Below are 26,174 nucleotides of genomic sequence, written 5' to 3' on the forward strand. Positions count from 1 at the left end.
CCAAAAATCCATGCTCCGTTTTTACCTATTATAGTTTAGGTGCACAAGTGGCAGTGAATGTCAGACAAATGTTAATGCTGGAGTAAGAGAAATAGTGGTGAATTGTTAATCTGTTGAATTTATTAAAATGAGTCTTCTGAAATAAAGAGAATTTACGAAAGTGTAAGGGCACATGCACCCCTAGAAGCTGAGTTGGGGGAGAGGGATGGAATAACATTGAGAGGAGGCTGACTAATTCCAGAAGGGATTAGGAAAGGGGTCATCCCGTGGGGTAGTCAACAGAGGACATGCATCACATCCTTCCTATGAGAAACTGTATGCGAGAGAGGACATGCACATTATATGGAAATGCGTAAATATAAAGAACTGGCCCTCTTACAAAAGGCAAGCTGGAAAGGTCGAAAATTGCATGGGAGAAAGCATCTATATGTCCTCTTCACTGTTGGGCTAACATTGCATTATGTGCGGTTACAGAGAAACTGAGTTTTGTGATAAATCTCAGGAGGTCAAATCTGACAAAATGTATCCAGGGAAAATGTGGGCCAAGGAAACGTGTCACTCATAGGATTCGTGTTCTGGTTACTTTACTGTAAGGTGAAAGTTAAGTGATGTGGTGAGTGAACGTGTGTGTTTTATGGCTAAGGTATGATTTGCAGTTACCTCTACGTCCCTTGTCCTTGACCCAGTCCTAACAATATGAGGTTAAGTCCCTTCCCAGATAGGAAACAAAACAGGAAACGCTTCCTATCCCCCCCCACCCTCCAGTCCAGGCACATAAACACATACCTCACTGGAGCACTTTCTTTTGTTTCCCGCCTTCTATGGGGCTTGCAGGCCACACTGAGGTGCCTCCCAGGCTTTCACCTTCACCTTGCCTCAGAAGATCCCCCTCTGCTGGGCTCTGGCGCAACACATGATGGAGGGATAGTGGCGGGCCTCCTGTGCCATCAGAAGTTACATGTATGCCATGACCCTGAGGTTGGGCAGCGTTGTGTGGCTCCTGTTGCCTGCTCTAGGCACTGGGAATGGCGGCTTTGCCGACCAGAACGGTCTGGGCATTCCGGTGTCGACATTCTGCCTTGCTTCTTGGTTTTGGCATGATGGGGGCGGGATTAATATGCCCTCGTTCATGCAGCTCGCTAGGGCTCACAAGTGGGATTGGAAGGCTCCGTGTGTGTGTCTGCCTCTGTAACGCTTGTCAGCGGGGCTTTCACACACCTACACGTGTTCAGGATTACACTTTACCCTGGAGGGAGGTGAGGTCGCCTCTGAAATGCTGGTCAGCTGTGTTGTGCTGTGCATGTGCGTGTGCCCTTAAAATTTCCCTCAGTTTGGACAGTTCATATTGCTGTTGGGTGTATGGTGGTCTTGGCTCCTTCTGTCTGGCACAGTGAGGCAACATACTGCAAAACAGAGGCATTGTTCTTCCAGTTCTATGGCCTCTTCCTCTTCTTCTTTGGTGATGCCTCTTTCCCCCGTCCACCTAATCTCTGGTACAAAAGGATGGCAAATTAAAGCAGCTGATTGTGGAGATCCTGTCTTCACTTAAGAAACAGAAGGAGGATTCCTGTGCTGTCAAGGAGCAGGATCTCTACTTGGATATTTCCAGCTCCTCTTCTTCTGAAGAATCTTTGCACAGCATTGACCGTAGCGGGAAGTACATTTCTAAAGATCTACTGCCTGAAATGCTGTCCGTATTAGGGTCAATATGGGCTTTCCTGCAGACGCTGCCCGCAGTACGTCCAGGGAGTCAGTGTTGCCTCAGTTCAAGAAACTGCAGAGTGAAGCCCTTCCCATTCATCAGTTTGTCATGGATGTGTTGTTACATCAGTGGAAAGGTCCTGAACATACTGCTGTACCCCATTTCATGGCCAAGCTTTATCCTTTGAAGAAATGGAGGAGAAGGTTTCTAAAACTGTACATGTTGATTCCATTGTCACTAGCCTGTTGGGTCGGCCTTCCATGGCTGAGGAGAATATTCTGAAGGATGTGGCCAACAAGAAGGTGGAGTCTTCTGTGAAGAAAGCTTAATCATGTGCTCATGTGGCCTTGAGAGCTTGCATTTATGGGGCATATTTGGGTCAGTCTTTGGTGTCTGATTTCAAGACCGTTTGTGTCCTGAATCTATGGAGAGACAGTCTGTGTTCTTGTCAGATATTGCTTTTTACTCTGTGAGGCTGTCAGTTCTGTCCTGTGGTGCCTCCATTGCGACCGGACCTTATTTGTTCTTAAAAGGTTGGAATCCGGATGCTGCTCAGTGCTCCATGGCTCTGTGTTTCCCTTTTACTTGGTCTCGTCTGTTTGGTCGTGATCTGGAGGAGAAGTTGCATCGCGTTTTTAAGGAGTGAAAGCATTCTTTGTCCTTTCAGAAGCATCAGCATGCTATATCTTCTTTTGTGGAGTCCTCCTTACGGTCTTTTCATCACTCTTCACAAAGGCAGCCAGTTTCTTTTGGGAATCAGAAGTTTCAGGCTAAAGGTTTTCTAGGGAAGTTTCAGAAGAAGTCCTGCATGGAGCCCTGCAACGACTTGCAGCGGTCCTGACTATGAAGCGAGCACCCCCCTGGAGTTACACTTGTGGTTGGTGGGACGCTCCAGTTTTTTCAGGCCATCTGGAGCCTCATGACATCTTTACAAGTGGGAGCTGATCATTCTGGACATGAGTTAGGGGATAGAGTTTGAAACCTCTCCCTCTCTGTCTGGCACTGTGGGGACTCCTGTTCTGCGGGATCCGGTGATACACCAGGCTTTGTTGTCAGGAATTGAGTCCCATCTTGAGAAGGAAGCCATTGTTCCGGTGCTTGTTGGTCAGTTGAGGTTGGGAGTGTATTGCATCATCTTTCTCGTCTCAAAGGTGACAGGGGTTTCTCCGATAGTGATAAATCTGAAATCCCTGACCAAGTTTGTATGGAAGATTCTTTTCAACATAGAAACCCTGCAACACATCATTTTGTTGGCTCAGAGGGGTTCTGTTCTGGCCACATTGGATCTGCTGGATGCTTACCTTCATGTCCCAGTTGCCTTAGAGTCTCAATAGTTTGAGGTTTGCTCGGATGATTCACCATGGATAGTTTTGTGTCCTGCCCTTTGGTCTTTGCTCCTCTCCCAGGGTGTTTAAGAAGGTAGTGGCTCCCTCTGTGGCTTATCTGCATCTCCAGGGGATCTCCATATTCCCTTACCTGGACGACTGGCTCCTTCAGACTCTGTCAGTTCATGTGCTGCACCAGCTCCTAGCTCAGACCATTCATATGGTAGGAAGCCCTGGGTTCCTCCTGAATTTTCTGAAATGCACCTACCATCCGTACACCAGGAACTTGTTTATCGGGGCAGAATTTGACTCGTCTCTGGATCTTGAGGCTGTAGTCTATGTTGCCAGCTTTGTTGGCCCTGAACTTTGCTCCTCTAACCCAATGGCTGGAGGTCCCAAAGCATATGGTTGCCACTGTCTTCATGGTCCAATGTGCCCACCTACATCTGAGACCGTTGTTGTGGCACTTTCACAAATTTGTGCAGTTTCCTATTTAGGACATGATCCCTGTCTCACCAGAGGTGGTCTCCAGTCTGCATTAGCGTTTGGACTCCTCGAATCTGAACAAGGGGATGTTGATGCATCCCTCTCCTCCAAAGGTGCTGGTGACAGATGCAAGTGTCCGGGGATGGGTGCTACATTGGGTTATTAGTTGTTCCAGGGTCGTTGGCTCCTCTCAGAGGCGAGTCGCTCATCCAATTGGAAAGAGTTGTCGGCAGTGGATAGAGCCCTCCGTCATTTCCATGTTCCTCTGTTGGGATGCAATGTGTTTTGTTCTCTCACACAACACAGAGACTGTTGCTTACATCAATGATCAGGGCAGTACGTCAGTTGCTCAATCTAGCGGCTTGTTTGATTGCACATTGGGCGGAGTGTCATATTCAGTCTATACAGTAGGTACTCAACATATCTGTGGGGGAGAATGTGTTGGCAGATTCCCTGAGTCGGACATTTCCCTCTTCCTTGGACCTAAGGCTCTGTCCTCTAGTGTTTTAGCTGATTTGCAGGAAGTTCGGATGTCCCTGCCTGGATCTGTTTGCTTCGCAGAGGAACTCCCTTCTGCCCCTGTTTTGTTCCAGGAGTCCGGAGGTGGTGGCCTGGGAGATGGACGGATTGTCAATTCAGTGGCCTCAGGGGTTTCTTTATGCTTTCCCTTCCTTTTCTCTCATTCCACCCTTTCTGCTGAAGGTCTGGCTGTAAGTGTGGTAGCAGTGCTCCCATTGTGGCCTCAACGAACCTGGTTCTCGTTGCTGCGGAGCCTGTCTGTTCTTCCTACTTGGATTTCGCTAAGGGTTCCCTTGCCCTTGCGGCTCCTGGGTCCCCACCTGCCAGTTGCCTTGATGCTTGCTCTCTGACTGTTGAACGGAGAACTTTGCTGATGCAAGGTTTGTCAGATCATATTGTTTCTGTGGTACAAGCTTCACAGACAAAGTCCACGCTGCTACTCTTATTCTAAGCATTGGGCCAATTTACAGTCATGGTGTTCCCTTCACAGCATTTCTTCTGTCTCCTGTCCGGTCTCTGCTAATTTTATTTATGGATGGATTTGAGAAGGGTTATGCGTTTTCCACCTTGAAAGGCCAATGGGATGCTATCCTTGCTTTTCGTGATCTTGTCTCTGTGTCCACAGCTTCTGCCACTTTGTTGTCTCAGTTGTTTGGCAGCTTCTTTTTCTCTGCACCTCGGGTGAGGTCTTTGGTTCCTTCCTTGGATCTTTCCCTGGTTCTTCATGTTCATTAATCTGTTCCCTTTGAGCCTCTGTCCTATGTGGATCTGAAATTTCTTTCATTTAAAGTTGTCTTTTTGGTGGCTGTTACTTCTGCCAGATGGTTGGGTGAATTAGATGCTCTGTGTTGTTCCTCTCCATTTCTGAGGGTCTTGGGTGATGCTGTGGTTCTGTGCCTGGGTCCTGGGTTTCTTCCTAAGGTTACTTCCTGCTTCCATTCTTCACAGGAACTTATTTTGCCTGGTCTCTGTCCTTCTTCCTCTCCTGAGAAGCAATTGCTGCACACTTTAAATGCAAGGCTTGCCTTGTCTGTTTACGTTGCCCTGACTGCCCCTTTTCAGGCTTCTGACAGTCTTTTTGTGACATTTTGGTGTTGCAGGTCAAGGGAAGGCAGCCTCCAAGTTGCTGGATTAAGGACACAATTTCTCTGGCTTACAAGCTTGCTGGTTTGCCCTGCCCGGTGTCTGTCCAGGCACATTCCACTAGAGGAGTCTCGGCCTCTTGGGCCACCTTTCAGTGTGTCTCCTTAAAAGAAATTTGCAGTGCAGGGACATGGGCTTCTGAGTCCAAATTTATTAGGCACTATTGTCTGAACTGTGCACAGCCTACACAAGGACATTTTGGCTGCAGTGTTCTGCAGGCCTTTGCTGGGGCCCACCTCTGTCTGACTTGGTTGTTGTTGTTTTTCATTAAACCACTGCATCTTACACTTGACTGTATTGTGTGGTTTGTTGTGGGTTCTGTTGGGCATCCACCAAGGCCTTCCTTGCTGTTTTGCTTTGGTATGCCTCATATTGTTAGGACTGGGTCGAGAACAAGGAACATAGAGGTAATGCCCTGGTTACTCACCGGTAATCCTCATTACTCTTAGTCCTACTTGTCCTCAACCAAGTCTTGCTTCCCACCCACGCTCCCAGTATCAGGCCTTTGTGGGGCTTAGTATGACAAGAAGGGCTCCAGTGAGGTGTGTTTTTATATGCATGGACTGGAGAGTGGGTGGATGGGGCTAGGAAGTGTTTCCTGTTTTGTTTCCTGTCTGGGAAGAGACTCAACCTTATACTGTTAGGACTGAGTCGAGTACGAGTAGGACTAAGAGTAATGAGGATTACCAGTAAGTAATCAGGGCAATTAATTGTTTTTGGTTCAAACTTTTGTTCTTATCAATTACAACATTTGTCCTTTTAAAGGTAAATTCCACTAAAATGTAGGCACACATAGCTTTGCTTCTATTACAAACATGAGCAGTAGTCTGTTTTATTGAAATTGTGTGATGGAAGTCTGCTTTATTTATTATGCCAAATGACGAAGATTATCTTTGCAGGTCGGTTTTGATCCAGTGAGGATTTTGCGTAAACGAAACAAAGCGCTGAGGAAAATCAGGAAGCTTCTGAAGAAAGGAGAGCTGCGTTTGACGCCTGTAAGTGATTCAATCAATTCTATTGAGATAAATTTAATAACGTATTTTTGTAAGAATCGTCATATCATTTTCCTCCTCTTGCATTCTGAACTGTTTTCATTGAAGGTGGCCAGTTCAGTGGTGCAGATGAGCAGAGGGCCCTGTGGGGTACTGTGGCCTTGAGCTGCAGAGGCAGGGTTAAAGATTTAAGCAATACTTTAGGTTTGGTATCTTACTGGTATTTTATCACTGCACTTTTGCATAAAACCTATTAAAAAATGCGAAAAATTGTAAAGGGTGATATTTTTATCCCTAAAACAAACATTCCACACAAGGTTTCAATCAAAAACACCTAAATCTTTGCTAAAGCACCTACAGCCAGAATGTCCATATCAAACACACAGAAAATTACACCAGATCCCATTTGTGTATTCATCTTTAGCCCAAAGACATGTTAGCAAAGCCAATAGATCTTGACTCTAAAAGGCCAAGCTATTGGCTTAGCCATTGTCTTTTAGTATTAGCAGCATTGTGCATGCCTTAAGATGCATTTGCATGCATGGTTGTCAATTTTTACATGCGCCCTATTCACCCGTTCCCCCCCCCATGTAAAACTATGTGTATTTTCTATTTTTGCTTCCGGGCTGCTCACTTTTTCCTCATACCCCCTACGCACACTTTATTTCAATCTCCCTCCCGCCTCTGGCCAGTTCTCCAGCAGCATAAAATGTATGTTTTATAGGTGCCCAGCAACTGCAAATTGCTGCCAGGCTGCTTGCATCCTTTTTAAGACTTCACATACTCCTATTTTTTATTTATTTAACATTTTAATTCATCATTTTAGCATAGCCATTCACTATGTTAGAACTGTAAATTAAAATGGCTACTACATCACCATGATTTGTGACGCCTGTTTTGTAATGAAAGTTTTATACTGCACCGGCCTGTGAAGGGTCACCCTAAGGGAAACTAAGAGAGATGGTAAAATCTCTGATGCTAAACATAAGAGGGGGATTCCTTTGAAGTTTCTAAAGGAAAGGGACCAGGCACCTGTGACAATTAGGGGCTTCACTTCAGGCTTTCAGAAAGCGCTTTTAACAAAACATGCGAAGTCCCCATGTTAGAAAGTCCAAAGATGTTGTGCAGGAGGGTTGGGATGGGGTGGAGTTAGGATGTGTCATTTTAGGATTGGGCATAGCTTCTGGAGCTTTCTACTTCCCTTAAAAACATATACATAAGGGAGAGAATTTTGACTCCTGGCTCCTACTGCAAAGATGGACTCCAGAACGTCTGACTCCCAGCAGAATAGAGAGTTCAAAGGCTTCTGATATCAGTTAGCAACAATGGACTAGGAGCAATCTCCAGAGCCTATGGTGCTGCCCCATATCTTCTTCGAAGCAGTAGAGGGAGCATTGAGGGTTCTCCTGGATCTTTTGTGCGTTGGGCTTAAACGTGAGTGACCTCCAAAATAGGAGGACCACCTGGCCCTTCCTAACACACAGGTACCATGAATGTGGCTACGAATCTGTGGGAGTGCAGGCAGGGAGGGAGTTCAACTTGAGTGATGTTGCTTGCTGTTGGTGGAAACCCCAGCTGAAGAGAGGACCAGGAGTCAAGACAGAGGTAAGTCCTGGGCAAGGAGATAAAAGGCAGGGAGGCAGGACTTGTGCTGTCCCTCATCAAAAGAAGAGCAGTGAAGAAAAGCAGTTACTAGATAGTTATACAATTTTAGAGACCAGGAGGTTGTAGAGGGCACTCCTGGGTGATGGAGTGTACAGGCACGAGCACAAAAATACAAAAACCATCAAGTATGATCCAGTGGCGCCAGCACAAACCACTTCTGTCAGTAAAAGACAATAATAAACATGAATTAAAACACAAATGACATAACACTTTCCTAAAAATCAATATTTCATTCACATTTCCTTAAGATGACGGTAAGCAATATCTAAGAATTTGGTCACTTTCCTGATGAATTCAGAGTCTTTGGTGGAGAAACAATAGGCAATAGCATCCTAAATAGTTCTACAATTATAGGTGACAAATGAAGTCTCCAAATATTTCTTCTTCAGATCAAGTAAAGCAGGACACAATCAAATTATATGCTCAATGGATTCCTCTTTATATCACATAAGCGGCAGACCTTTGATCATGAACAATTTAAAATCCAGGATCCTTCAATTTGACTTATCAGAATCAGCATGAGGTGAAATCTCAAATATTTTATTTTGCATCCGGGATCCAAGTTGTAATTTAAGTATTCTTGTTGTATCTTAGAATACAACTATATTATGTGATGTATATGCCTATATTTCTGTATTGTTGACAGGTCAGCTGCTCTAGCATTCCATCTCTTATTTTGTTTTATCATCACCTAATGCCCCAGACACAGCCGTATTGTGAGGTTTGCAAATGAAGGCAAGTTGTTTTTCCATAATTGTGTTATTAACAACTACCAGATTCAACCAAGAGATATGTTCACTCAAGTTTGTTTACTCATTATAATTCAAGGATGTCAGCAAATCTTTATTTGCTATCAAAAAATCACAAAAATAGTTTAACATAACTGAAAAATATCTTGAAGTTAACAATATCAGAGATAGTTCCAGTCTTAAGGCCGGATTAGAGTTTGGCGGAGGGTTACTCCATCACTAACGTGACGGATATCCCATCCTCTATATAACGATTTCCAAAGAATATTATGGAATCGTAATACAGCAGATGGGATATCCGTCTTGTTTGTGATGAAATAACCCCATCCACCAAACTCTAAATCAGGCCCTAAGTTTGTAGTGCAAAATGGATGGACGAAGATTTAGTAAAAATCTAAGTTCTTTTATGTAGATTTATCCAGATCTTTAATAGATTTTTCCAGGAGGACTGTAGCTCCGTATAGTAAAAAGGGGACTACTTTAGATTCAATTACCTTTAAAGATTAGCAAATCGCATGGACTCCATAAACCACATTTGCTGCTTTCCCACATGTTGGAAGCTGCCGGCTACCGATGCCACCAGGAAAAGAAAATGGATATACTGCCCAGGTGGTTTCCTCAAGTCCCTGGGGAGGCCCAGGGCCACAGGAAGAAGATTGTCTGAGGGAACCAGCATGGTGTTTCCCTCTTAACGTTTACATTTGTTCCTGGGTGTTTCTGTGCCACAAGGACTGACATGAGGAGAAAAGGAAAGCACGCACAGTCACATTCAGAATATTCAATTGTCCTTGGGGGGCCCCATCAGCACCACTGCATTCTACAAATGAAAACTCAAGGAGATGGATAGAGCCTCAGAGGTGCTTTACCAACAGCATCCCATGAAGTGATGTGGCGTATCTGGCCTGACGTTCCCACCAGTGGTCTGCGCGGGCAGGAGATCACTGACCATGCAAGCTTCCATGCCAGCTGGAGAGAAGCGGTCTGTAGAATTGTTCCTTGTTCTACAACAAAGTCCACCACAAGAGCGTAATTGGAGCCAGGAACCCACATAAAAAAAGGAGTGCGGGCAAAAGAAGAGAAATGGACGTGACCAAGAGCCCACTTTGGAACTTTGTCTTAAGGTGAAAGATTGCCTCATAAGGTCTAGTGACCTAGTAAAAAATGTGCATATTCCTTGTGGTGGTGCCCCAGGAAGGGCAGGGACACCACCCTTTTGGAACGCTGTTATAGGGTGGCCAGTCATGAAGCAGCTTCCCCAGGACTCCTAATGTGGTATTGTGGTTGCCACCCTAAGCCTCACTGGGTGTCAAAAGCGTGACCTGCGGAGACTTTCCTAGTACTGTAATCATCCCTGGATCTGGGACTTTTAGTTCAAGGGTACTTAGTGCAAAGACCTATGTTGTTGAGTCCTTGGGTTATTTGGCAGCATGTCACATAGTAGAAGAAAGATTAATGAATATTTTAATGCTTTATTCATAATGGTAATGTTCTCAGTGGCTGATTATATATTATGTTCACTGTCCTTGGAAGGTAGTTGATGTTATATGGATTCATTGGGTTTTTCAGTGTGTATTTCTCAATCAATCAACCAATCAAACAGGATTCATAGAAAGCGGCTATTCACAGCTATCCAAGTGCTGAGAACATAGCTGGTAACGGGATCAGTTGAACAGCCAGAACTTGAGTCCTTCACTGAATTCCAGAAGCGAAGATGACAACAATAGGTGAAGGGGAGGTTTTTCCAGGAATATGCGGCGAGGCAGGAAAAGGAGTGTCCTCCACTGCTGCTTTGGCAGATGTGGGAAGGGTGTGTACAAGGGAAAGGGAAGTGAAGTGCAGGTGTCTGAAGGATTGGTGGAAGTTCAGGTGGTGGTTGATGTATGCTGGACCTTAATTGTAAAGGGCCCTGTAGGGGTGGATCAGCATCTTAAATTTACATATTTTCTGAATGGAGAGCCAATGGAGCTTCTTGAGGTGGGGAGTGGTGTGGTTCCGTTTGAAGAGGTGGTGGATGGGTCGGACTGCTGAATTCTGTATGGGCTGTAGTCTCTTCAGGAGGTGCATGCTGATTCCTACGTAGAATGCATTGCTTTAGTCCAGCCAGCTGGTAAATAGGGCTTGCGTGACGGTACGTCCGGTTTTGATGTGGGTTCTGGTCCTAGTTCATTAGGCCACCAGGAGTCGTTCAATGGGAAGGTGTTGTTCCCGAAGATCAGGATGTCCATTTTGCCTGTTTTGAGTTTTAGGCAGTTGTTATTTATCCAGCTGGCACTGCCCGCCATGCACCTGCGGAAGTTGGCTTTCGTGTTGGAGGGGTCGCCTGATAGTGAGAGAATGAGCTGGGTGTCGTCTGCATATGATATGGTGTTCATTGCATGGGTTCTGACGATGTTGGCCTCGGGGGTCCTATAGATGTTGAAAGGTGTAGTGCTGAGTGGCGAGCCTCTAGCGATGCCTCAGATGATGTACTTGGGTTTTGCTGTGAAAGGTGGTAGGCTGAATCTCTCCTGGTTCTTCTGGTGAGGAAGAATGCAATCCATTGGAGGGCATCTTCTTGGATTCCAATGTGATGAAGCCTCTTGATAAGGCTGCGGAGGGATACAGTGTTGAATGCTGCTGAGAGGTTGAGGACGATCACAGTCGCTGTTTCTCCCCATTTGAGGAGGGTTCTGATGTCATCAGTGGCGGCAATCAGGGTGGCTTTGATGCTGTGGTTGGTGTGGAATCTGGATTGGAAGTCTCAAGAAGATTACTGATCTCCAGGTGTTCTGTGAGTTAGCAGTTGATGGCCTTTTCAAGGACTTTGGTAGGTAAGGTGAGCAGAGGGATGGGATGGTAGTTCTTGAGTTTACCGGGGTCAGCAGAAGGGCTCTTGAGGAGTAGTTTCACTTCTGTGGGTTTCCATCCTTCAGGGAAGGTGGCCATGGTTATGGATTAGTTGAAGATGGCGGTGGGGTCGCCGCTGATCATCTTGTTCCCGAGGTTGAAAATATGGTAGTGGCAGGGGTCCCTGGGTGCGCCTGAGCAGACGGAGTCCATGATGGCTGTGTTGTTTTGTATGGTGAGCTGGTCTCAGGCACCGAGCAGGTGGTTGGAGATAGCTTAGGGGTTTGCATCCGTGGGAGCGAGGAGGCTGAGGGTTATCGCAGCAGTGGGTTAAGGTTAAAAGTTTTTGTAGATGGTGGAGATTTTTATGTTAAAGAAGTCTGCTAGGGTGACGCAGAGTTCCTGAGAAGGGGTGATGATGTTTCCGGGGGGGCTGAGAGGTTGTAGAACTCTCTGAGGATATTGAAGAGTTCTTTGCTGTGATTAAAGCTGACTTCAATGCCGTCAGCTAGGGTGCTCCTCTTTATCTCTCTTAGTAGTTTGTTGAGGGACAACTTGAAGGTGGCTCAGTCTGTGGGCTTCATGCTTGTGCACCATTTCCTTTCTAGTTGCTTGCAGTTGTTTTTTGTGGTTCTCCGTTCTGTGGTGTACCAATTGGCCTGTTTGGTGGGTCTCTTGAGCTTGGTGGGCTTGACGGGGCCAACTCTGTTGGCATAATCAGTGATCCAGGTGAAGACGTTCTTGGCAGCCTTTACCAGGTTAGTTGTGGCATAAGACTGGGAGGTGTTGAGGAAGTCAGTCCACTGGCTGTCTGATACTTTGTTTCAGCTGCAGTGGGAGATGGTTTGAGGCTTGGTGGATGTGCCGGGAGATGCTGTGATGGTGAAGTGGACAATGGCATGGTCTGTCCAGGTGAGCTCGGTGACATGGCTGTACTTGACTCTGTCAGTGGCCGTGAAGATGACGTTGAACGTGTGTCCTGTGTAGTTTGTAGGGTCAGTGACTAGTTGGGTGAGGCTGATGTTGTTCATGCTTTTAAGGAGGTTGGCTGTGTTGGCATCTTTAAGGTCATCAAGGTGAAAATGTAGGTCTCTGAGGAAGATGTATTGCTTGGAGTCGATGGTGAGCAAGGCAATGAATTCGGGGATGGTGTCACAGAAACTGGCATGTGGTCCTCCAGCGTGTAGGCGAGGGTGCCTCTCATGGTGGTTTTTCCATTGATTGTGGAATTGGAAATTGTGGTGTCCTTTGCAGTGGTGGTGCAGTCGATGATTTCTTTGTGGATGTTGACGATTCCACCTCTGTGTTTGTTGATGTGGTCCCGCTGTGCTGTCTTGTAGCCATCTGGAGTTGCTGAGGCAATGATAGGAGTGGATGCTGGGTTGAGCCAGGTCTCGGTGAAGAAGACCACTTTGGGAGTAGGGGAAGTGATGGTGTCCCAGATCTCCATGGCGTGCTTGCAGAGTGATTGTATGTTGAGCAGGGAGGCAGTGGAGTTGGTCCAAAGCAGTTGTGGTTGGTGTGTTGGTTTGTATGCAGATGCTCCGGTGTTGCAGGAGAGGAGACAGTGCTGGCAGGTAAAAGGCACTACCATTGATAGTGAAGTGCAAAAGCAGTTGTTGTTGCGGAGTCTAGGGAACAGGGCTCGGTGGAGGCGTATCGCGGTGTGGCAGGAGAACTAGGGCTCCTGGTTTTGGATGTGTGCCAGGCACAGAAAGGTGCAAACAGGCATGCCTTCGGTGCTCCGGCTGCGGAGCCGTGATGCAGCCTTCATTAAGTAGGTCCTAAGAGGAGGGAAGGGTGCTGGGAGGCAGTGGGCCAGGCCTGTAAGAGCAGAAAATGGGAGTCAGATGCAGTGGGAAAAAGTAGCAGGAAAAACAGCGAGAAAGCAAGTGGGAGGCGAAACAACAGAAGATTAATAAAGGCAGTACAAAACTAAACAAGTTGAACAAAATTAACCAAAGATGAGTTAAACAAGGTTGAGCACAATAACAAAGTGAACAATTCAGTAACCAGGGAGGGAGTGAATTAACAAGGGGAGAGTTATCTCGAAGGACCTTTCCACTTTTCTTGTTGTGGTAATACCCTGACAAATCCAGTAGGCCTGACTTTGGCTATAGTATATGTGGAGTATGCATTGTGGTTTTAGGGTGTAATAAAGTATTTTTCATTTTTATTTAAAAAAATGCATTAGTTGGACAATGTTTTATCGAGTGTTGTTTGTTACATACTTGAGAACTGCAAACAAACTCATACCACCTCAACTCTGTAAGCCTTAGACTGCTCTGCCTCGCAAGCATGAAGGAGTAAAGTGCTACAGAGAGGTACTTGTTTCCCAGTAACAGGAAGAGTTGAGCCCTGTTCCTTGTAAAGGAATCACTTCCTTCACAACTAAAAACCTACTTTCTTGCAGCATGAGTTAAAAACATACATGAATAAAAAGCACTGGCAAAGCCAAGAAGTCAGTGTGCATATGGAGTCCTGACTGAACTATTTTCCAACAGCCAGAAAACAACAACAATACTTTCTGAGAAAGTAATATTCCAGTGGCAAGAGCCAAAGTCCACTCTATCTATATGGTAAAGAATTGATAACAATAGCTCTTGCTGACACCTGCACTGTTAAACCAGACCTACAATTGACGTTTAATCTATACTGCATATTAGTCATGCTCCAAAGTGTTCTTTACCCAAATTTTAGTTTCCCTGACCACATTTGAGCTATGTGTATAGACTTCTAAAGGCCAGAAAATAGCTACTTTTTATGTTAATAATATGTTCTCAGAAATGTCCCCATTATCTCTCAGGGGCTTATTGTAAAGGGCCATGGTTAATATTATTTGTCTTAGGAAAGCACTCTTCTGACAAAATGTGTTTCATTTGTTTACTATCCCTGACCTTATTTACATTTTTTATCTTCCTACAACTGTTTTTATCTTCCTACAACCTTCTGATATAGAAAAACAAAGAATGTATATAACACAAAATAAAAAGTCATAAACGTATCCATGTTCACTTATGTCTTTTTCATGGGCCCTGTTAATACCCCAAATTCAGGGATTCTTTCAGCAAAGATCTGGATTAAATCTTCATTGTGAACAGCATCTTGTTCTGCGTCCAACCCTTTCACGGCTAGAAAAGTCAAGTGCTCACATATATATCGTCAACTTGGCCTACAAAAGAAATTAATAATTTGTTTCTAAGCGCTGAATTTAACAGGTGTTATTATTACTCAATTGTTCAATTTATGATTTTCAACTCCTTCTATTGTGAGATATTAAATTCAAGTTAATCTTTAGAATAAGTCGGATCCCTGCTGGAAACATCCTGTCTCGCTAGTAATTTGTCACAAGAATAACAATATGTGCATTACTTGTTCAAAGTGTCTCTAGTCTTATGTTTATAAAGGTTTGTTTACATGTCTCAAGTAAGGGATTGATGGTAAAGTTGAAATCCCCACCTATGTATAAACATTTTAGAAAAAGTGTCCATTTGTGCATGAAAAGCATTAATCGTAGTCATTATTAATAGAAAGGGTCTACAAACGTACCACAGTTGGCTTGTTCCTCCACCACCACCCACCATCTATTTTACCTCATTTTTCAGGAACACATCTAATGCATATTGTGATAATCTTTTTGAAATTGAATGGTATGCTTCAGTCCATGTTTGTTTTCTCACTAGGTGTACCTCACTGCAACCACTACAAAATTGCAGAGTTCAGCAAGTTTTACATTTTTATGACCTAAGTAAACTTATCAATGTCTCAGTTTCTTCTAAACACTGCATCACACAGTGGTGATGTATTTGGGTTTGTGTTCATGGACATTGCAGCTTATCATTTTTTAATTGATGTCAGTTGTCTTTTTACAATTTAGATGAGTAAAGGATAGATGAGCAAAGAATAGATGTCATGTAAATAGTCATCATTGTGTTCATAATGGAGTGTTTTCATACTTTCCTTTTCTCCTTTCCTTTTTTAATTCTAATTTTCTTGCAACATGCTTTCTTTTCTACGTTTGTGTCACAATACATGCCAACATGCCATCTTTGTGCCCCCTCCTCCACCAAATCCTTCTAAACAAGTGACTTTTTTTTTTATATATTACCAAACATGCTTAAAATCTACTTTATTGCCTTTTTTTTAAATTGTCAATTTGTGAAGTCTCTTTATTCAAATGTAACATCTTTGTGTGTCTTTTGATTATATTAAAAGGAAGGAATCATTAACACTAGTTATGAATGTCAAGAGTCTGATGATGAAGAACTTGACAATAACCATATAGAAGAGCTGGACCTGCCCACCTACACTGCTGACCTGCCACTTAACATAGACTGGAACAAAGACCTCCCAAATAACATCATTGTGCCCAAGATTGATGTCCATAGTGTCATCATAGACTTTGGAGCGGTCTCCTTTTTGGATATTTCTGCCATGAAGGGAGTAAAGGCGGTAAATTATTTTCATATAACTTTTTCTTAAAATGTCCGTGCTACCCTTATTGTTTTCTGCATCCAGTATTCACCATGCTGTGATGAGTACATGAGAATGACAGAGATGAAGGGGTGGCAACCACATGAAAAAAGGTTACAGAGGAGCATTATGTTTGTTACATAATTAAAAATATGTTAGCACAATGTGTTGAGGCTCTGTACACTCAGTGAGACCTGACCAATCCTGGCTACCTCGTAGCATACAGAAAATTCTAGATAATCTACTGCATACACTCATACAGGATAATTTGTTTTGTGCAATCATGATAGATAGTACATGCTTTGCTGAAAGGATGCCAACAGTTACACATGTCCTGGATAACCCAGTATTTCACAGATTATCCCTGCTGTGCAATAATTCAGGACACTATATAGTGTTAACAATTGGCATATATTGTTATTCTCACATCTGTATACCACAGGGTATGTGCCAAATTGTAAGAACACAGGTATGCACAGAATCTGGGTAACAAAGAATATGCACACATTTTGGATAATCCAAGGTTTTAAAAGTACTTTCAAATGAACAATTGTTGGTGGCAATGTGACTGTCTTTAACAGGGTTTGAAGCAGTGATAAATAATGAGCAAATTACGAGTGGAGAAGGAAATTGGATCACCGATAAGACACATTTCTTACCTTATCTGGATACAGTAATAAATTAAGAATAATCAATTTGAGGAACTGTTTCCAGTGACACCATATGGGCATATGGACATTGTTAGAAATGGGGTCTATGGTTGGCAGTCAGGTTACCCCCGTCCAAACAAGGACCCTCACTGTAGTCAGGGTAAATCACACACAATCCAAATTAACCTGTGCTCACCCTCTGGTAGCTTGGCACTGAGCAGTCAGGCGTAACTTAGAAGGCAAAGTGTAAAGTATTTGTGCAATAAATCATACAATAACACAATATAGCACAACAAAAATACACCACACAGTGTTTAGAAAAATATATAATATTTATCTGGATATTTGCAGGTCAAAACGATCAAAGATGCAATAAGTAAGTGTAGAGATATCACTGAAAAGTGATATAAAGTGTCTTAAGTCTTTTTAAAGCAAACAAAGTCCCTGGTTCGTGTGAAAAATCTCCGCAATGGGCCGCAGAGGAGGAGAAGTGTGGAAATAAAGGAGGTGTGCGTTGATTTCTCGGGCCGCACACAGTGATGTGTTGTTTAGTTTCCACGCAGGGACGGCTGTGTGTCGATTTCCGGCGCTCGGTCATGGATCCTCTTCGGGTTGGGGGGTTTTCTGACACCCCGGGGTCTGTGCGTGGAATCCTGGGCTTGTGGAGCAAAGTCACAAGCGCTGCGTCGTTTCGGTTCGGTGTGCGGTGAATTTTTCACTGCGTGGCAGGCTGTATTTTTAGCAAGCTGTGCATAAAATTTTCACCACACAAGGAGTCCAGTTGCAAGAGAGAAGTCTTTATGGTCCTAAGACTTCAGGGAACAGGAGGCAAGCTCTATCCAAGCCCTTGGAGAGCACTTCTTCACCACAGTCAGGGAGCAGCAAGGCAGCAGGGCAACAGCAAGGCAGCAGTCCTTCACAGAGAGCAGTCAGGTGAGTCCTTTGGGCAGCCAGGCAGTTCTTCTTGGCAGGATGCAGGTTTTGGTTACAAGTTTCTTCTCCAGGAAGTGTCTGAGTTGGAAGAGGCGGAGGCCCTGTTTATATACCCAAATGTGCCTTTGAAGTGGGGGAGACTTTAAAGAGTGTCTTAGAAGTGCACCACGTCCCCTTTCAGTTCAATCCTGTCTGCCAGGGTCCCATTAGGGGGTGTGGCAGTCATTTGTGTGAGAGCAGGCCCTCCACCCTCCCAGCCCAGGAAGACCCATTCAAAATGCAGATGTATGCAAGTGAAGCTGAGTATCCTGTGTTTGGGGTGTGTCTGAGTGAATGCACAAGGAGCTGTCAACTAAACCCAGCCAGACGTGGATTGTAAGGCACAGAAAGATTTAAGTGCAGAGAAATGCTCACTTTCTAAAAGTGACATTTCTAAAATAGTAATATTAAATCTGACTTCATCAGTCAGCAAGATTTTAAATCACCATTCTGGCCATACTAAATATGACCTTCCTACTCCTTTCAGATCAGCAGCTACCACTCAAACAATATATGCGGACAGCCCCAATGTTAGCCTATGAAGGGAGCAGGCCTCACAGCAGTGTAAAAACGAATTTAGGAGTTTTACACCACCAGGACATGTAAACTACATAGGTACATGTCCTGCCTTTTGCCTACACAGCACCCTGCCCAATGGGCTACCTAGGGCATCTCTTAGGGGTGTCTTATATGTAGAAAAGGGGGAGTTTTAGGCCTGGCAAGTACTTGTAAATGCCAAGTCGAATGGGCAGTGAACATGCACACACAGGCCTTGCAATGGCAGACATGAGACAAGGTTAAGGGGCTACTTAAGTGGGTGGCACAACCAGTGCTGCAGGCCCACTAGTAGCATTTAATCTACAGGCCCTGGGCACATATAGTGCATGGTACTAGGGACTTATAAGTAAAGTTAATAGCCCAATTGGGTATGATCCAATATTACCATGTTTAAAGGGAGAGAGCATATGCACTTTAGCACTGGTTAGCAATGGTAAAGTGTGCAGAGTCTAAAAAAACAGCAAAAACAGTGTCCAAAAAGTGGAAGGAGGCAAGCAAAAAGTTAGGGGTGTCCACCCTAAGGCTGTCATGTCTAACAGACGTCAAGACATCTTAGATAGTTCAGGCCCTCCCCAAAAGCCGATCACCAGTGTAGTGGTATGTGAGTTATGAATGATGGAACCCTCTCAGCTCTTCAAAACTCCAAAGAACTGTGAAGTAATGGTTAGAACGTGGTGAAGTAAATGCAGGTTTGGAATGTTGAGTTTACAGTTACACACAGACAAGTAAAAGTCTTTTAATATTCAGCTCCATATTTGGCATAGTTATTGGTGGATGGGGAAGATGCTACCAACCAACACAGACCACTACTACAGTGAACATCTGAAGGCTGAGTTAGATACAGGGTCTGCTAAAAATGGACAGTATTTTATCAAGCCAAGTCAGTCCTGAAAAAACTGTCCAGTAAACTAAGACTAAAACAAGGGCAAACTGAGCCATGCTGCTGACCATTACTGCCGTTTCAATCTCTCTCCCTGTCCCACCTGCCCTTGTGATTAAGGACACTCTACTAGCAAGGGGGTTCACAGGACAGAATTTCCTTTTATCACGGTATAGAGGGTGTGTTTGAGTTCTATAATTTGGAATTGTTTACGTCTAATAAAATGGATGAAATACTTGATGAACCTTACCGAGTTGGAGAGTTTTAGCCAAACGACCACTGCCGTGGAAGTCAAGGGCTATAATTCTCCCAGGGGGGCCTTTTTTGCTATTGGAGCATCGACGACTGGCTGGACTTTACCTTCATGACATGAGGCTAGGCTATAGCAATGCAACCAGACCAGTATTTTATTCTTGTGTGGTGATATTCATGCAGATGATGGCTAATTTTGTTAGATATATTTGTTGATCCACCAAGCTGGCTTTATTGTCAAGGCATAGCAGTCTGAATTGATCAGCACTCTGTGTTTTTAGGGATCAGCATTAAAATATCGAAATGGAAAGCTGCTTCTTTCTCTCTCTTCTTAAGATTTATCAGAAGCAACTGATAAATGTACATTGTCAGATGATGTCAAACAAATTGTTGTAAAATCATGAAGTTGCTATAACAGCTATAATGTATCCATTTATCTTTCCCCAAGAACAAAATTGGAACCTTCTCTCACTATTAACATCAGTGTCATAGTGTGTAATTAGATAAGCTCAGGTTACACATTGTGTTGTTACCTTTTGTCACCGTCCCTCTTTGTCCAAAACAGGAGAAGCAAATATGTCACTGCACAATCTTGGATTGACAGGGGCGTGATGACATCATCAAACTTCTGCAGATGGGAAGGGGCATAAGGTGTCATAAACTAAATTGCAGCACATCCTGATTCCCACCGTTTGAGTGGCTCTTCTGTGCACTGTAGTTATGTAGGTGTTTCATCTCTTATGTGTAGCGCATGCTATCCAAACGAGGTTTACTGTGTGCAAAGTGTATGGCAGCGTTTCCCAATCTGTGGTCTGGGGATACCCGGGGGTACTCAACTGCTTAGAAAATTAGATAATATTAACAGATTAATAAAGGGTATATAAATAAAGTGGGTAAGTGTACAATTGAAAATGTTAAAAAAATACTCTAAATTTCAAGGATTTTGAAATTGGAGACTGTAAGTTAAATTAGTATCCTCAGATTGATTTGTGGGAGCAGTGGAGGTGCATCACACAGAATATAGTATGGACGATGTGTGGCTTCAAGTGAATTTAGAAAAGCTCCAACCTTCCTATTAAAATTTAAAAAAATATTTTTTCATTAATAGTTGTTTACAAATTAAATAAAATGTACTATCGTTTGTGTATGTGTTTGATGAATGCTTGTTTCTGTATTTTTGTGTATTGTTTTGCGGCTCAAATTATCAACAACGTTTAGGCCAGTGTATTCCAGGGACAATCTGTGATATACTAGGTTAGCCTCGGCTTCCAGTAGTGACTCAGTGGGGTTCCCCGGATTCAAATATTGACTTAGTGGAGAGCCCCATGCTCCAGTAATAATAAAAGGGGGGGGAGGCTCAGAAGTCAAAAGGTTGGGAACCACTGGTCTACGGTATTTATTGATGTGTGGTTGGCATGCGTCATAATAACACAGAAACAAAAAAATCACATTAAAATCACAGCATATATCATAACATGCCCATGACAAAATAAAAGTGAATCCTTATAGTAAACTTTTCAGAGCCTGGGAGTTCCACATAAAATATGGCATAATTATAAAATTCAGAAAAAATACAAATACAGTATCATCCCTCCAGTCTGCCAGCTCTGACCCTTGCAAGCCAGATGTAAGTAGACACTGCACAGTAAATGTCTTTTTTGTAATCAGTAAGTCACCCCAATAGAGCATCTTCATAATTAGTAACATTATATACTTTTCAATATGGGGTAAAGCCATTTTCTACTAGAGGTTAATGTTAAAGAACAGATAAACATAAAATGGATAGTTATGTACCAATGAGCTCCTCTTTGCATTATTGTATGTTTCTTTTATTCTGGAGAGCCATGTGCTTCTTTGATTCTCCCGGGTGCATCAGAATTAATGCTACAGTGTATTCCCTTAGATCACCAAGTTCAAGGAGCTTCAGTGTCCTTGTTAAATGCTTAAACCACAGTACCAAAGATCCTCTATTAAAACACTTGGAGCCTCATTTATGGGGATTTGTTGTAGGGCAGAGCAGCAAGTCGCATTGCTGGTCTGCCCTACACCAAAGTGAAAGCGCAGGAAAGCACGGTATTCATGCAATATGGTCCATTCCTGTCCTTTCCCCCTGTTTTGGCAGCCTAGAACCAACACAGGCAGCCTTGCACCATGGTGCAAGGGAGCCTGGATTGTTTTTGTGAAGGAAGAGGTGCCTTTCTGGACTAAAGCAATCCTGAGAAGCATTTTCCTCTTTCTATGTGTGCTGCAGAATCCAGCATACATAGGAAAGAGGAAGAAACAAGGAGAAATAAAGTTGTTTCTCGTTACGCCTCACCTCAGGAGGCATAAGGTTTTGGCGTATCCCCAGGTTTACATGGTTTTATAAATAGGAGGAAGCGTAAAAATCCATGGGTGTTGCGTGGGAACACCTTCTGCAACACTTATGAAAACTCCTTCCGAGCACAGAGTAAGGCAATGCAGTGGTCTGTGCTGCCTTGCCTTACTCCATATCCATGAGGCTATTAAAACCCATGCAAAGTGGCTTTACGTGGCCTTGTAAATATGATTTTGTAGTTTGTGCGGCGAGAGCGTCACAAAAAGTGACACTCCGGCGGCGCAAGGAGCTCATAAATATGGTCCTCGATCTCCATAAGTGATTTCTGATAAATACCTGTCTGCTTATTTCTGTGCAACTGAACCTAACATAATATTGGCATTAGGGAGATCCCATCAAAAATGGCAAATAAGCCGCCCACATTCAGCAGGAGAGTGGTAAGGGCGTTAACTGTAGCTGGTGGTGCATTTTGCAATAATATTATTAAACCATGGACTGTTAAAACACTGTCATTTACAGACAGCAAAGTTTCTATTTGATTATGGAATCCTGCCTGATTACGGTACGGGCAAGGGATCTCTGTGTCAATCCTATCTTGAATCGGTTACTCAGCACACGCCCAAATATTTGATCTGCCCCATCCAATAAGGATATTGCCGATAATTTAAAGGAATATGCCAGGCATCCTTGTTATGTTTAGACACAATTGTTGCTAAACGCCAAGAACGAGGAATATCATTAGTTGTTAGTGCAAGGGTCTGGGGCTTTATTTGATTTTTGGTGAGAGATGGCTAGCTCAACTTTTATATAATTAATCTCCAATAAAGTCTTTTGACGAGGCTGCTGCTCAGAGGCTTTTACGTTTTTTGTGTTTGTTTCTCTTGTACTAAAGTATAAAGCGGCTTAAAGGGAGTAAGCCATTCTTGTGGCTAATACATGTTTCCTATTGCTTTTTAGTATTTGATCAACCACAGAAAAAGGGGCCCAAAAGGCTTTTGAATTTTTTTTCAGAGGCTGCGTGCTTTATGCAATCCCAGAAAATTGTTGCATTGTATTGTTTTTGCACTAAACATATCCTTATACTCACTTCTTAGTTTTATAAATGTGTACTCTGCCTCAAGGGAATTATGGCTCTGTACTAGGGTTGGAGGGAGTTTTCTCTTTCTACACCAGCAATCATTATCATACCAGTTGATGTTATTACATCTGCTACTGTTATGTAAGTGCTCGTCTCTGGAAATGCCCCACCGTCCTGGTTATTTGTTCGAACAATGTGAGAATCCTTTTCTCACTTCCATTCTCAGCTGCCCACAGATCTTGTAAGTCTTTATCCCTAGTCTCATAGAGGTCGAGGGCGTGATAGTTCTCTAGTGAGCATGTCAGCTGCCTCCTACTCTTTGTCCTATGTGTTTGAAGGGGAAGCCTTGTTGGCTCACTACATTGTGGGGCATGAAGAAACTTGAGGAAAGAAGTGATAAGAAAGTTATGGTCACTAGCTTATACTGAACTGTTGACCATGCTTACATGTTAATCGTGATATAATCAATGATGCTGGAATGCCTTGCCCCCACAATATAGGTTGATTGGGCCAGGTCATCAGAGCGTGTATGTCCATTTAAAATCATAAGCCAGAGGTCACCATTGGGGATTTAATAGTTTTGTCATTGCATCATTCTCCTTTTTATGCATCGGAGTCGCATTTGGGATACCCCAATGAGAGTCATCTTCTGGTAGTACACTGCTCTGCAAATATCTCCCACGGGAGATGTTAAAGTCACCACAGAATATGACACCTTGCCTAATTTTCAAGAACAATTCCGCAAGTGCTGCCAGGATCTTTTCCCATTTATTCATTCTTCCAGGGGGATAGACACATTTAAGATATCTTGATTCTTGCAGCAGAGAGGAAAGTCTTCTGTCAATCTAGTGTGCAAGATATTGGTTGTAGAATTTGTCGCTGCTACAGATTGTGCAGTTAGTTTAGATTCGGCACAAACCAAAGTAACCAACCCACCAGAAGGGTGACCATGTTTTTGTTTAGTTGCTGGAGCATATTGTGCAGTTTAGTCATCCAGGTTAATATAAATAGTAACCCCAGCCACTAGTAAACAACAAATATTGTGTTGTGCTATAAACACTTGCCATTACAGATCTTCTGTCTTTAATTTTAGCTCATGAACGTTCCAGCTTGCCACTGTCAAATAAGTTGTACTTAGATCCAAATTATTACAGCCAGTTACCTGTCTATGGATTTCATGCAGCTGTTGGTGAAGTGAATTAACTTCTGTAGTGGTGTTGAGAGTTATTTGTGCCTGCTATTAATGCCTCTAAAAGACAAGATGTAGTACATGATATTATCAGGAGCATGGCCCATTTACAACCCATCCTCCAGATACGATAGCTCGCAGAAACTAAGACATCCTCTTCCCAGCAAGACTGTTTTATCCTGGATTTCTGTCCGCTGGTCAAGAAATATGCAAGAGTTTTGACATCCCATCTGCATTTCACTCCCGGCCCTTTTAATCACACAAAACGCGGATTTAGAGAATTTCTCATCATTCGTTGCATGTGGAAGTCAATTGCGTCGGTTAGATGACTGTTTGCACCACATCTGCGTTGCTGCATTCCATTGTGGGAGACATTGCATCTGATTTGTAGACTTCCATTGTGGGTAACACCGCGTCTGCTCTGCTACATTTCGTTTTGAATCTGCTCCGCTTCTTTCAAGTGTGGGTGACACTGCATCTTGCCTACTACATTTCATTGTGAGTGGTAATGTATCTGCCCTGCTACATCCCACTGTGGGCGACACTGCACCTGCCCTGCTGCATTTCATTACAGCACCGAAGCGAGAACTGCAAGGGAATCATAAAGGGCAACAAGGAGGCAAGGCGACAGTAGAGGCAAAGAGTGTGCAGCAAGGGGGGCAGGATACATTACAGTGAGTGGACAGTGGGGAGCAAATATGGGACGTTAAGACAGGCAAGGGACAAGTAAACATAACAAAAGACGGCGGGCCTGATAAAGATGTTGGTGGTCACACTGCCAAGCTATGTCAGACATGGGCCTAAAAAGACCATCACGTCGGTGGTCTTCCGCCCACTGTATTTAGATGTTACAGTCCTGCAGGCAGTGTTCCGGCAGTGGTTTGCTGACAGCGGGAGACAGCAGCGGGACTCAATGGACTTCATACAATGGCAGTGGCTATGGAAGGGAGGTAAGTGACACACACACACACACTGTCCCTTAGACATAGGTGCACCCCCGCACTACACACTACACAACACATACATACACAATCTGCACATGCCAAAAACACACATTGACACGCTTGCTTGACACAACATACACACATCATTGACACTGCATGCACACACCACACAACAAACACAACCACACACTCGGCTACACAAACACACACACCTGCACCTCAGCCTGCCAATTGCATCACATACACACATACACATACCTACTCACACACAACCCACAGCATATCATGACAACCACAGTGTTGGACTTTTTGGTCATCCCCAATCTTTTTGCCTCCTGCCTCCTATTTATTCTTACCTGTTGCTGTTGGCTTTTGAACTCTGAGCACTTTACCACTACTAACCAGTGCTACAGTGCATATGCTCTCTGTGTACAATTGTATGTAATTGGTTTATTCATGAGTGGCATATTTGATTTACTAGTAAGTCCCTAGTAAAGTGCACTAGATGTGCCAGGGCCTGTAAATCAAATGCTACTAGTGGGCCTGCAGCACTGGTTGTGCCACCAACATAAGTAGCTCTGTAATCATGTCTCAGACCTGCCATTGCAGTGTCTGTGTGTGCAGTTTTAAATGTAAATTCGACTAGGCAAGTGTACCCACTTGCCAGGCCTAAACCTTCCCTTTTCTTACATGTAAGGCACCCCTAAGGTAGGCCCTAGGTAGCACCAAGGGCAGGGTGCAGTGTATGGTTAAGGTAGGACATATAGGGCCTGATTACAACTTTGGAGGAGATGTTAATCCGTCCCAAATGTGAGGGATTTACCACCAGCCGTATTACGAGTTCCATAGGATATAATGGACTCGTAATACGGCTGGTGGTATATCCGTCACATTTGGGCCGGATTAACCCCTTCCTCCAAAGTTGTAATCAGGGCCATAGTAATATGTTTTATTTGTCCTGACAGTGAAATATTGCTAAATATGTTTTTCACTGTTGCAAGGCCTGTCCCTCTCATAGGTTAACATGGGGGCTACCTTTAAATCTGATTAAAGTGTAGATTCCCTTTGGGAGCAGATGGAAATGTGGAGTTTGGGGTCTCTGAGCGCACAATTTAAAAATACATCTTTTAGTAAAGTTGATTTTAAGATTGTGTGTTTGAAAATTCCACTTTTAGAAAGTGGGCATTTTCTTGCTTATACCATTTCTGTGACTCTGCCTGTTTGTGGATTCCCTGTCTGGGTCAGTTTGACAGTTGGGATGGTTGCACCTCACACTAGACAGTGACACAAAGGGAGCTGGGGTGTAGCCTGCATTTCCTGATGAGCCATCTGTGCTAGGATGGAGGGGTGGAGTGGTCACTCACACCTGAAAGGGCTGTGACTGCCCTCACACAATGCAGTCCCCAACCCACTGGTGAGTGTCTTGGCCTGGCCTGGCCTGGGCAAGGCAGGAT

General features: G+C 43.8%; 1 protein-coding gene across 1 annotated transcript in view; it reads left to right on the forward strand.

Annotated features, from left to right (window-relative positions):
* LOC138288315 (chloride anion exchanger-like) overlaps nucleotides 1–26,174 on the forward strand; it is a 355,789-nt gene that overhangs the window by 294,860 nt on the left and 34,755 nt on the right. Inside the window, exons 16-17 of the mRNA XM_069229825.1 lie at nucleotides 6,075–6,170; nucleotides 15,623–15,859. Coding sequence (XP_069085926.1) covers nucleotides 6,075–6,170; nucleotides 15,623–15,859 — 333 coding nt within the window. The remainder of the gene's footprint in view (nucleotides 1–6,074; nucleotides 6,171–15,622; nucleotides 15,860–26,174) is intronic.

Source organism: Pleurodeles waltl, chromosome 4_1, assembly GCF_031143425.1.
Source record: "Pleurodeles waltl isolate 20211129_DDA chromosome 4_1, aPleWal1.hap1.20221129, whole genome shotgun sequence".
NCBI classification, from domain to species: domain Eukaryota; kingdom Metazoa; phylum Chordata; class Amphibia; order Caudata; family Salamandridae; genus Pleurodeles; species Pleurodeles waltl.